We start from the raw sequence: 13991 nt of genomic DNA on the forward strand, positions 1-13991 counted from the left end.
GGTATTTCGCTTAAAAAAAAACATATTTATTGATAAAATCAGTTTAGCAAGCCCATTGCTATGGGCTTGCTAAACTGATTTTATCAATAAATATGTTTTTTTTAAGCGAAATACCAGAAGTTCTTGTTTTTGCTGGAACAGCGCCACCTTGGAGTTTTTTTTTCTTTTATTTTGTTGGATTACTGGAGCCAAAGCCACGGTATTCAGTCAAGCTTCTACGGCCTGCAGTTCCACTGATACCCCAATAGCTGGGGTGATATGCTAAATACCAAGAGGTTCAGCAGGTGAGAGTCCATATACTAGACCCTCGCCTTTTTACTGAAGCTTGCAGGATTACACGAGGTGCTGCCCTCTCTTTTCTTTTATCTTTATCTATGTGAATGGTGATTGAGGGATACACAGCTTATTTCCCACTGCTTCAGCAGATTTTGCACAGCGTGAAATACGCTGCGTATATGCCAAGTGAGAACGTATCCTTAATGAGCCTTGATCACTTTCTAGGCAGCATTGCGGTTCACCTGTGAGGCCGGCAACACATTAGCCAACTTGGATGAGGCTTATAGCCTGACTCCCTCCTGGGGGTAACTGGAGGTAACCTGGGAGCAGGCTGTGAGTCTGACCTAATGCCACTGTAATTGCCCACTGGCCGCTGGTATTGCCCATACAGCACAGGTAGGTTTAGTGTTAGGTCCTGTGCCCCTTGCGAAACCTTGGCGTTTGTGTGCGGGCTCAGATATGTCCTTCATATAAGGATATACTGGCGAATGTCTCAATTTTAACATCAGTTTGAGGGTTAGTCATATGTCATTGTCTACATCTACCACATAGAATAACACAGGAATTTAGGTGCACTAAGTGTACATAGATAGTTTTGGAAGCTTCTCATTCCATTGATACAAAATAGTTGATCACAAAGTAATAAATATTTCAGGATGAATATTCATAATTGCAATGTTTAGGTAGGAGGTATATATGTCAAAATAACATTAACATTCAGGAGCCAGCATCAGACTATCATTGCCTCTGCTGGCTTGCTTTCATCTTATAGTGCATCAAGGTGCCAACTCTTCCGCAGGTAAACAATGCACACACATTTGGACTTACACACGAGGTTAAAAGGGTACTCCGTTTTTTTTTTGTTTTTTTTTTTAAATCAACTGGTGGCAAAAAGTTAAACAAAAAGTTAAAAAGCTAAACAAAAATCTTAATCCTTCCAATAGTTATTAGCTTCTGAAGTTGAGTTGTTGTTTTCTGTCTAACTGCTTTCTGATGACTCACGTCCTGGGAGCTGTGCAGTTCCTATGGGGATATTCGCCCATCGTGCACAGCTCCCGGGACATGACATCATTGAACAGTTAGACAGAAAACTTCAGAAGCTAATAACTATTGGAAGGATTAAGATTTTTTTTTTAATAGTAGTAATTTACAAATCTGTTTAACTTTCCACAGCCAGTTGATATATAACTGCACGGCACTGCAGCTCCCGCATTTCTCAGCTGCACAGAGCAAGGATCGCTTTGTGGTGGATGATGGGCGATGCAGGGGACGAAGTATCGTGACATCACAGCTCTGCCCATAGACTTACATTGAGGGGGTGGGACGGCACTAGGGGTGGAGCCGTGACATCACAATACTCAGTCCCCTGCATCACCCGTCATTAGCCACAGCACGATGCTCGTTCTGTGCAGAGGAGATCAGACATCTTATCCCCTATCTTTTCGATGGGGGATAAGTTGTCTAGGGGCGGAGTACCCCTTTATGGAAGGGAGCACCACAGTGACTTTCGCATTCGGCAGTCTTTCCTATGCTAGTAGTAGCGGCTTTACCTGTACACTCCCAGACACACAACTTCCAACTTCAGAGTATGCAGTGCTGGACTCTTCTCTATAGACTGACTTTCACAATAACTGTAGTAACTGTTCCCAAACATATTTAAAGAAAAAAAAAATTTGTTGTTAAATTGTAAATATATTGGAAGAAAAAGTTGAAGCCTTTGGATGTTACCACAAATTGAAACCTTTGTGTTATTTAACCCCTTAAGGACGCAGGACGTAAATGTACGTCCTGGTGAGGTGGTACTTAACGCACCAAGACGTACATTTACGTCCTAAGCATAACCGCGGGCATCGGAGCGATGCCCGTGTCATGCGCGGCTGATCCCGGCTGCTGATCGCAGCCAGGGACCCGCCGGCAATGGCCGACGCCCGCGATCTCGCGGGCGTCCGCCATTAACCCCTCAGGTGCCGGGATCAATACAGATCCCGGCATCTGCGAGAGTTCGCGATTAAAATGAACGATCGGATCGCCCGCAGCGCTGCTGCGGGGATCCGATCATTCATAACGCCGCACGGAGGTCCCCTCACCTTCCTCCGTGCGGCTCCCGGCGTCTCCTGCTCTGGTCTGTGATCGAGCAGACCAGAGCAGGAGATGACCGATAATACTGATCTGTTCTATGTCCTATACATAGAACAGATCAGTATTAGCAATCATGGTATTGCTATGAATAGTCCCCTATGGGGACTATTCAAGTGTAAAAAAAAATGTAAAAAAATGTAAAAGTAAAAGTAAAAAAAAAAGTGAAAAATCCCCTCCCCCAATAAAAAAGTAAAACGTCCGTTTTTTCCTATTTTACCCCCAAAAAGCGTAAAAAACATTTTTTATAGACATATTTGGTATCGCCTCGTGCGTAAATGTCCGAACTATTAAAATAAAATGTTAATGATCCCGTACGGTGAACGGCGTGAACGAAAAAAAAATTAAAAAAGTCCAAAATTCCTACTTTTTTAATACATTTTATTAAAAAAAAAAATTATAAAAAATGTATTCAAAGTTTTTTATATACAAATGTGGTATCAAAAAAAAGTACAGATCATGGCGCAAAAAATGAGCCCCCATACCGCCGCTTATACGGAAAAATAAAAAAGTTATAGGTCATCAAAATAAAGGGATTATAAACGTACTAATTTGGTTAAAAAGTTTGTGATTTTTTTTAAGCGCAACAATAATATAAAAGTATATAATAATGGGTATCATTTTAATCGTATTGACCCTCAGAATAAAGAACACATGTCATTTTTACCAGAAATTGTACGGCGTGAAAACAAAACCTTCCAAAATTTGCAAAATTGCGTTTTTCGTTTTAATTTCCCCACAAAAATAGTGTTTTTTGGTTGCGCCATACATTTTATAATATAATGAGTGATGTCATTACAAAGGACAACTGGTCGCGCAAAAAACAAGCCCTCATACTAGTCTGTGGATGAAAATATAAAAGAGTTATGATTTTTAGAAGGCGAGGAGGAAAAAATGAAAACGTAAAAATGAAATTGTCTGAGTCCTTAAGGCCAAAATGGGCTGAGTCCTTAAGGGGTTAAAAAAAAAAAAAAAAAAAAAAAATCTTTTTATACAAATACATTTGCAATCCTGAATACACAGCCTATAATATTTTATGGGTCCCTGCGGAACCCAAAGTTTTCACCTGGAGACACAACAGGTTTTTCAATTTATTTTTAAAAGGTGCCTTTGGGGAAGGGGATAGCATGCATCATCACATACTATTTCATGGACAGAGTATACATATTAGGACAGGACCACAGAGCCTATTTGACATGCTCCATTAGGCCAGGGCGGAGGTTCTGACCACTTCCATCTCACATAGAATGATGGTGGATCAGGCACTTTCATCATTATAGATTCCCCTTAGTGAAGTTCCCAATATTTCAGATCCATAGCTGTTCATTACTGAAGCCAAAAAATGTACAGTTTCAAATACAACTGAATTTCTATATCTGATCTGAGTAATTGTAGAAATCTCTATGGTAACATCAGGTTAGGGTGCATTAACACTGCAATGCAGTTCCCATATAAGGTTTTTGATGTAAAACTGATTCCTCAAAACCGGACTAAACTGTATCAGAACGTGTGTACAAATTTCAATCCGTATGCGGTTTGAAAAATGATGTCCGGTTGCATCAGTTTTTTTTAAGAAAAAAACGTATACATTTTTAACTTTTCATCCCATTCTGAATAAAGTTTCACTAGTTTGATTGAAATTCCAAGAAGTAAAAAAAACTGTGCAAAGTCAAAAACCTATGGAACCGGATGGAACCGTACGCACATACAGTTCTGTACGGTTCCCATCGACTCCCATGTTTAAAAAAAAAAAAAGAAAAAGTGTATACGGTTTAATACGGTTTTTCATACGGAGCAAAAACCATAGTATGCTACGGTTTTGGGCACGGGGAAAAAATAAAAAGTACAAGACGCAAAATGGATGCATCTTTTGGCATATGGTTTTCAATGGAGAGTCAATGCATACAGTTTTTAATACAGTTCTGTACGGTTTTCACATTGAAAACATATACGGGAACTTTATTGCAAAAACGTGGTGTGAATGCAGCCTTATACTGGAATAAAGCAGTCACAGGGGTATTCCAGGTCAAAACTTTTTTTTATATATCAACTGGCTCCGGAAAGTTAAACATATTTGTAAATTACTTATATTAAAAAATCTTAATCCTTCCAATAGTTATTAGCTTCTGAAGTTGAGTTGTTGTTTTCTGTCTAACTGCTCTCTGATGACTCACATCCCGGGAGCTGTGCAGTTCCTATGGGGATATTTTCCCATCATGCACAGCTCCCGGGACGTGACATCATCATTGAGCAGTTAGACAGAAATCTTCAGAAGCTAATAACTATTGGAAGGATTAAGATTTTTTAATAGAAGTAATTTACAAATCTGTTTAACTTTCCGGAGCCAGTTGAGAGAGAGTGCCTGGAATACCCCTGGAATAAAGGTTTTGCCTGGAATACCCCTTTAAGCTTATACATGCAGATGAAAGTTTACCTCAGTGTTTCCCAACCAACCAGGGTGCCTCCAGCTGTGGCAAAACTACAACTCTTAGCCAAAGGCTGTCCTGGCATGCTGAGAGTTGTAGTTTTGCCACAGCTGGAGGCACCCTGGATGAGAAACACTGGTTTACCTATTCAGCTGTATTGCTTTTTTCCCATCATATTTATATTGTGATGTTGCAGTTCTAACAAGTTCTGCTACTATCTGCATAAAAAAAACATTTCATTACATACAATGTATCAAATGACTTCTGAAATATGCCACAGGTAAAATCCACATTGGGGCACGTTCTAGCCGCATACACATAGAAACCAGTTTACCTAACAGTTTATAGAAACACGTGAACATTAAAAGTCTTTAATAGTAGAACATGAGCCAAAGAAGTAGGCAACGTGTACACTTCACTGTTGTGAAACTACAAGTTCCAGCCTGCCCCGATAGCCCCTGGCAGGAGATTAGTGCAACAGCTGGAAGGCCAAGGGGTCCCAAAGCCAGTGATCGTTCATCCAATCTCCCATCTGGTCCCTCTGTAACCAGAGCTGCTGCTGCAATTCAGTCTTTAGTTCACGTTAGAAAACTATTGCTTAAAAAGATGAAAAAAATCTGGAAAAGGTCTAGAAAAGACTATTGTAAAAGGTTTTCAACATGTATAAAAGTTTGTTTTTTAATCTGTGACTCAAACTGGGCACATTGTCATGGCCTAACTTATTGATCTGGAGAAAACATGGCATTGGTGCCATAAAACAGCTTAATATATATATGACGGCACAGCGCCAGTCAGTGCATTGAACAATGTCAGTCACTAGCTCACCTTTCATCTGAAAAACCTTTCAATGGCGGATGTATTGCACAGAACAAGGCTTGTTTAGTGTCATGATCATAAATCAACAATTTTCTATTCATAATCTAAAAAGTAAGAAGCAGACGTGTCCAGCATTCATTTCACTTCGTCTGCTGTGGCTCGTGCGTGTGGGAATGGTTCCGGTGTGGCGCAGGCCTCGATTTCCTCGGAGAAGAAGGCGTGATGTAGAGCATGTGATGCAGATATGCGTCTCAGGGGGTTAAATGTTAACATTTCCTAGAAACAAAGAAGACCTTGTCAGGGTTTGCTATTCCATGCCTTTTGCACCATTTTTGTGGACACAGTTTATTCCAACGTGATCCGAAACAGTAAAAAAATGTCCCAACAACTTCATCTAACATCAAGAAGAAATTCTTCACCATCTGAGAAAATGCTGAATTACTTTCACAGTAACATTTACCAGAGACAGATTTTTCTTATAGTAAAACGATAATATACATCGATCAGCCCAAAGCCTTAAAGGGGTACTCCGCATCTAGACATCTTATTCTGATGTCTGATCGCGGGGGCCCCATCCCTGGGACCCCCTGCAGTACCCGGCGTTCTTAGTAGTATGTTTAGAATTCTGGGTTTCCGGTGCTGGAGACGTGATGCCACACCACGCCCCCTCCATTGATGACTATGGGAGGGGACCCCACGATCAGACGTCTTATCCCCTATCCTTTGGTTAAGGGATAAGATGTCTGTGGGCAGAGTACCCTTTAAATAGAATTAATTTACAAACCTATTTAAAAATCTTAAGTCTTCCAGTACTTATTAGCTGCTGTATCCTCCAGAGAAAGTTGTGTAGTTCTTTCCAGTCTGACCACAGTGCTCTCTGCCGACACGTCTGTCCTTGTCAGGAACTGTCCAGAGCATAGCAATCCCCATAGCAAACCTAATCTGCTCTGGACAGTTCCTGACACGGACAGAGGTGTCAGCAGAGAGCACTGTGGTCAGACTGGAAAGAACTTCACAACTTCATCTGGAGCATACAGCAGCTGATAAGTACTGGAAGGATTAAGATTTTAAAAACATTAGTAATTTCCAAATCTGTATAGCTTTCTAGCAACAGCTGACTTCAAAAACATGTCCTTCCCCCCCCCAGAGTACCCCTTTAAGATCTTGACTGTGCATTTGCTGCCTAATATATTGCCCCTGAGATAAGCCATGTGGTTTTAATATTATGGATGATTGCCCCAATACTTTTCACTGTAGGTTTTAGTCTCCTATAAAAGTTGCTCTGGCTCTCTATTATGGTTTCACAACTATAACTCCCAGCATAGCCAGACACTCAAAGGGGGTTGTAGTTTTGCAACAGCAGTGTTTGTGTGTATGATCGATTGGATAGGAGGCATGTCTGTCAAAATGGTTTCCAAGTGAAGCAGAGCTACTGACCAAGAGCTGTACTGAAGCTAATGTTACAGTATTCATGAGGCAGGTAAAACCATCTCTCCAATTTAAACAAATATTTTGATACAACACAAATGCCTAATGTAAGGCTCTTTTAGCCTTGACATATACTTCTGCCATCAAATGCGTCAGCATATTTCAAGCTTATCCACAGAACCTTATCACCTGATGGGAGCCAAAAGGGTGTTATTTTAGACTTAAAGGAGTACTCCACTGGAATTTTTTTTTTAATTTTTTTTTTAATGAACTGGTGCCAGACATTTAAACAGATTTGTAAATTACTTCTATTAAAAAATCTTAATCTTTCCAGTACTTATCAGCTGCTGTATGATGCACAGGAAGTTCTTTTCTTTCTGAATTTCCTTTCTGCCTTACCACATTGCTCTCTGATGACACCTCTGTCCAGAGAAGTATATGTTTGCTATGGGGATTTGCTCCTACTCCGGACAGTTCCTAAAACGGACAGAGGTGTCAGCAGAGAGCACTGTGGTCAGGCAGAAAGGAAATTTAAAAAGAAAAGAACTTCTTGTGGATCATAACTGCAGCTAATAAGTACTGGAAGCATTAACATTTTTAATAGAAGTAATTTACAAATCTAACTTTCTGGCATTAGGTTATTAAAATTTTTTTTTTTCCAGTGGAGTACTACTTTAAGTGGGTTCCATTAGGATTTTCACTTATTTGCACCATAGAATAGAAAGCATATAAATGAAGAAAGCCAATAAGTGCCATCTGTCGTAGTTATACTGTATGTTGGGGAGACCATCAATGTGTACCTTAAAGGGCTACTCCATTGGACAGCATTCGGAAGTAAATGCTCCGAATGCTGTTTTCGTGCTGCGGGGGTCGGCCACGCCCCTTCCATAGACTTGCATTGAAGGGTGTGGTTGTGATGTCAGAAGGGGCGTGGCTGACCCCTGCAGCACGAAAACAGCATTCGGAGCATTTACTTCCAAATGCTGGCCAGTGGAGTACCCCTTTAATGTAATGTAGCTTTACTTGTGCCTAATATTAAATGCATCCTAATTCAATGAAGAAGCTAATAAAAGAAGAAAGCAAATAAACTGTATTAAATGAGATAATGCAAGGTAGAGTATCACAGTTACTGGCAACATTATCTGCTGTTATACATCAAAACTTACCAGCAGAAGCTGAGCCCCCATCGCATCAATTTCAGGAACAAACTTCTCTATTGGCTGCTGACTCCGTGGTGAGAAGGCCGAGCGTGGCAAAGTGACATCTTCTGGCCATTCCTCTTCAGAGGGGAGTCCAATCATACTGGAGGAGAGAAGATACTGCATGACGGACTTCCATTTAGCTTCAGTTCTTAAAGGGGCTGTCCAAGCATGGCTACTTTTATCCACAACTGTCTATAATGTTCACGTAGTTAGCTTGATGCTAAAGGGGTATTCCTGCTCCAAAAAAATATGTTTCCTCCATCCACAGGATACTGTGGGTCCCTAGAATGGGGACTGGACATGCTCTACTGAATGGACCGGTGAATCGGCACATGCTCCATTCATTGTCTATAGGTCAGAGATATCCAAGCGCTGTAGATCTGTTATCTCCAGCACTCCCACAGATAGGGAATGGAGCACATGCTGACCCCCTGCTCCAATCAGCAGAGTTGGGTCTAGAGATCTCTTTAACCCCCCCCCCCCCCATTTATCCCCTAACAAGTGTATATGTTTTTAGGGGCAGGGCACCCCTTTAATTCAAAAAGTAGCAAAGTCATTCCGTTTTACTTCCGCCTTCACAGTCACTGCTGTCTTAGAGAACATTAACACAGGGAAGATATGTTGCAGGAGTTGCTGTAATTTAAAACCTATTTACCGGAATTGGGTTATATCTACAGTATATACATGGATTTCTCCAAGCTCCAGATGCAGGGGTTAGTCGTAGAAACTTCTGCCTCAAATCTAATGCGTGTGAATATATATTGTTAAAAGTGTAGAAAATTCTGCTGGTTTCATTGTCCAGGCAGTGTTTTTTCTCCAATGTGCTGTCTGATAGGTTACCATCGGAACGCAAGTCAGTGTTTCCCAACCAGGGTGCCTCCAGCTGTTGCAAAACTACAACTCCTAGCATGTCTGGATAGCCTTCGGCTGTCCGGGCATGCTGGGAGTTGTAGTTTTGCAACAGCTGGAGGCACCCTGGTTGGGAAACACTGACATAAGTGCATAACAGTATAGCAGAAGCTCTATACAGTCATGGCCGTAAATGTTGGTACCCCTGAAATTTTTCAAGAAACTCAAGTATTTCTCATAGAAAACGATTGCAGTAACACATGTTTTGCTATACACTCCTGGGTGCTTTAGCCATATGTTTGGGGTCATTGTCCTGCTGGAAGACCCAAGATCTCGGACGCAAACCCAGCTTTCTTACACTGGGCTGTACAGTGCGACCCAAAATCCATTGGAAATTCTCAGATTTCATGATGCCTTGCACACATTCAAGGCACCCAGTGCCAGAGGCAGCAAAACAACCCCAAAATATAATTGAACCTCCACCATATTTCACTGTAAGTACAGTGTTCTTTTCTTTGTAGGCCTCATTTTGTTTTGGGTAAACAGTAGAATGATGTGCTTTACGAAAAAGCTCTATTTTGGTCTCATCTGTCCACAAGATGTTTTCCCAGAAGGATTTTGGCTTATCCAAGTTAATTTTGGCAAAATGTAGTCTTGCTTTTTATGTCTCTGTCTCAGCAGTGGGATCCTCCTGGGTCTCCTGCCGTAGAATTTCATTTAAATGTTGACGGATAGTTCGCGCTGACACGGATGCTCCCTGAGCCTGCAGGACAGCTTGAATATCTTTGGAACTTGTTTGGGGCTGCTTATCCACCATCTGGACTATCCTGCGTTGACACCTTTCATCAATTTTTCTCTTCCGTCCACGCCCAGGGAGATTAGCTACAGAGCCATGGGTTGCAAACTTCTTGATAATGTTGCGCACTGTGGACAAAGACAAATCTAGATCTCTGGAGATGGACTTGTAACCTTGAGATTGTTGAAATTTTTCCACAATTTTGGTTCTCAAGTCCTCACAGTTCTCTTCTCTTTCTGTTGGCCATGCTTAATGTGGCACATACAGACAAACGAAGGAAAGACTAAGTGAACTTCTCTCCTTTTTATCTGCATTCAGGTGTGATTTTTATATTGCCCACACCTGTTAATTGCCCCAGGTGAGTTTAAAGGAGCATCACATGCTTGACACAATCTTATTTTTCCATAATTTTGAAAGGGTGCCAATAATTTTGTACAACCCATTTTTGGAGTTTGGTGTGACATTATGTCCAATTTGCTTTTTTCCTCCTTTTTTGGTTTAGTTCCAACACACACAAAGGGAATAAACATGTGTATAGCAAAACATGTGTTACTGTAATCCTTTTCTGTGAGAAATACTTCCTTTTCTTGAAAAATTTCAGAGGGTGCCAACATTTACGGCCATGACTGTATGTCATACAGAGGAACAAGCTGTCCACTAGATGCCCTGAACTTGCACACTGTATTCATAGGCCAAAATGCCTGAAGCCTGTAAGGAACTACAAGTTATCTGCACAGGTCTATAGTACGGGACCACACAGCAGAATTATAAAAACGTGTAACAAGAGAAAGTGGAGTAGTTGTCCACAGGAACCAGTCAGGTTCTACCGCTTCTTTTTGTCATGGCCACTACTCCGCTTTTTCTTTTCCATCACATTTGAAACTTCATCCCCATTACGTGTTAAGGTTTGGTGCAATCTATAACTTCTCACATGCTTGTGCACGACCTTTACTGTGAAATATTACAAAACAGACACAGGTTCCATTAAAAGTCAAAAACAGCACATTATGCTGCGCTATTTTCTAGAGAAAAAAAAAAAAGCAGATGTGGCACTCACCAATGTGAAGCATTCCTCTTGACTTTATTGTAAGAGTGCAAACAAGAATGGTGGAGTCACAAACTCTTTGTGCAGGTAGCACAATGCATGCGAAACAGCTGTCACCTGTACACTGATGGCTAATAGAAAAAGTAAAAAGTACACTCTAAGGCGCTAAACTTCCAGTAGAGTTCCAATAATGGTCTATTTAATGACTTTGTCCTTTGGATCAGTTCTACTGGAAATGCAGCATCTTAGAGGGTACTTTTATACTTTGATCACCATTCACACTGCAGGTTTAGTTTTCTTAACCTGTAACCCTATGACAAAGCAGAACTCCACGCCATAACTTTTACCCTAGATAAAAGGGTGAGATGCGTATAACTTCTATACACTCCAGGTAAGCAGCTAGACAACTGTCCCTTCTCTGGCATTAAACCGCCTATAAGGGTGTACAAGTGCACTGGGTAATACACATGGCACCAGCCCTTGGTCATTTTTTAAACCTTCTATATAGACCTGCATTTGGAATCTGTTATGTGAGGCCGCCATGCTTTTTGGCACTTTATTGTCAGAGTAAAAAAAAAAAATGATTTTATATATATATATATATATATATATATATATATATATATATATATATATATATATATATATATATATATATATATATATATATATATATATCTGCTCAGTGGTGAGTGTTGCTTCATTTTGCTGGATTTTTACAAGATAGACTTATCTACTGTGTATGAACTGGTCATACTGGGCATCTGTGCACAATAGTCCGATTGTGCAAACTACTCTCTATTGTTGAAATGCAAAGCTCTTTAGTAAAAATAAATAAAAAATGCTGTTCAGAATGCCAAAAAAACAAGAAAAGCCAATCAATAAAAGGAGTCCATCAGGTGCCCTTGTATTCAGCATGTAACAGATCTGCTGGTGCTGGGATTTTTATGGGAGGAAATCTGCTCCAATGAACAATGCCAATTATAACACAGGTGTCAACTCAACCCTGCCTAGTTTTACATCTTTGTAATAAACTAAATAATCCTTCTAAAGATGATGAGGACCTATACAGACTAATCACACAATTAACTGTCTGGCTTACATATGCAGACATAAAAATTTACATTTTTTTCGATACACAAGAAACTGAAAAAGTCCTTAACACCTTTAACTTAACTAAGTATGGGCAACTGCTGAGGCAGCCATACAGTACACCTGTCTTAAGGCAAGAGCAATGTCATCATGGACAAGAGGGTCATCACGGCACACGAGTAATAAACTGATGATCTGACATTCCAAATATTCGTCATGATTGCGCAGAACACAACTTACTCAAAAATCTTGCACAGCTGGTCAGCTTCTGAATTCCCACAAAAGAGAGGCCTGCAATAATAGAAATTGGGTTTTCATGTTAGCTGACCTTTAATACATTTCCAATACCCTTTAAAAGGTTATATTTTTAACCCCTTAAGGAACCAGGCAATTTTCAGTGTAGGACCTGGCCGTTTTTTTGCACATCTGACCACTTTCACTTTAAGCATTAATAACTCTGGGATGCTTTTACCTTTCATTCTGATTCCGAGATTGTTTTTTCGTGACATATTCTACTTTATGTTAGTGGTAAAATTTTGAAAGAATAAGGAAAATTAATATCCCAAATAAATTATATATTGATTCACATACACAATATGTCTACTTTATGTTTGCATCATAAAGTTGACATGTTTTTACTTTTGGAAGACATCAGAGGGCTTCAAAGTTCAGCAGCAATTTTCCAATTTTTCACCAAATTTTCAAAATCGAAATTTTTCAGGGACCAGTTCAGTTTAAGTGGATTTAAAGGGCCTTCATATTAAAAATACCCCATTATAAAAACTGCAATCCTCAAAGTATTCAAAATGACATTCACAGGTGTTTCACAGGAATAGCAGCAAATTGAAGGAGAAAAATCTAAATATTCATTTTTTACACTGGCATGTTCTTGTAGACCCAGTTTTAAAAAAAGGGGTAAAAAGGAGAAAAAAAAAAATCTAGCTAAAATTTGTAACCCAATTTCTCTCGAGTAAGGAAATACCTCATGTGTGTATGTCAAGTGTTCGGCGGGTGCACTAGAGGGCTCAGAAGGGAAGGAGCGACAGTGGGATTTTGGAGAGTGAGTTTTTCTGAAATGGTTTTTGGGGGGCATGACATATTTAAGAAGCCCCTATGGGGCCAGAACAGCAGTAAACCCCACATGGCATACTATTTTGGAAACTACACCCCTCAAGGAATGTAACAAGGGGTACAGTGAGCCTTAATACGCCACAGGTGTTTGACGACTTTTAAGTTAAAGTTGGACGGGTAAATGTACAAAAAAGAATTTCACTAAAATGTTGTTTCCCCAAATTTTACATTTCTACAAGGGGTAATAGAAGAAATAGGGTTACAAATTTGGGGGTCATTTTCTCCTGAGTATGGAAATACCCCATGTGTGGACATCAAGTGCTCTGCGGGCGAACTACAATGCTCAGAAGAGAAGGAGAGCCATTGAGCTTTTGGAAAGAGAATTTGTTTGGAATGGAAGTCAGGGGCCCTGTGCGCTTACAAAGCCCCCCGTGGTGAGAGAACAGTGGACTCCCGCTACATGTGACCCCATTTTGGAAACTACACCCCTCACAGAATTTAATAAGGGGTGCAGGGAGTATTTACACCCAACTGGCGTTTGACAGATCTTTGGAACAGTGGGCTGTGCAAATAAAAAATTCCATTTTTCATTTTCATGGATCACTGTTCCAAAAATCTGTCAGACACCTGTGGGGCGTAAATGCTCACTGTACCCCTTATTACATTACGTGAGGGGTGTAGTTTTTTTCCTCTTTTCCCTTGTGAAAACGAAAAATGTATGGTAACACCAGCATTTTTGTGAATTTTTGTGAAATTTCTTTTTTTCATTTTCCCATCCAACTTTAATGAAAATTTGTCAAACACCTGTGGATTGCTAAGGCTCACTATACCCCTTTGTCACGTTCCGTGAGGAG

General features: G+C 40.2%; 1 protein-coding gene across 3 annotated transcripts in view; it reads right to left on the reverse strand.

Moving 5' to 3' along the window:
- Window positions 1–4918: 4918 nt before the first annotated feature.
- CDK4 (cyclin dependent kinase 4) overlaps window positions 4919–13991 on the reverse strand; it is an 87142-nt gene continuing 78069 nt past the window's right edge. The window contains exons 6-8 of one of the 3 annotated variants that reach the window (XM_056562614.1): window positions 12307–12357; window positions 8249–8384; window positions 4919–5930 (exon numbers count right to left, since the gene is read on the reverse strand). In XM_056562614.1, the coding sequence (XP_056418589.1) occupies window positions 5790–5930; window positions 8249–8384; window positions 12307–12357 (328 nt within the window). In that variant the 3' untranslated portion in view covers window positions 4919–5789. The remainder of the gene's footprint in view (window positions 5931–8248; window positions 8385–12306; window positions 12358–13991) is intronic. The other 2 variants (XM_056562613.1, XM_056562612.1) reach the window with 2 other exon arrangements.

The sequence above is a fragment of the Hyla sarda genome, chromosome 2, assembly GCF_029499605.1.
Source record: "Hyla sarda isolate aHylSar1 chromosome 2, aHylSar1.hap1, whole genome shotgun sequence".
Lineage (NCBI taxonomy): Eukaryota > Metazoa > Chordata > Amphibia > Anura > Hylidae > Hyla > Hyla sarda.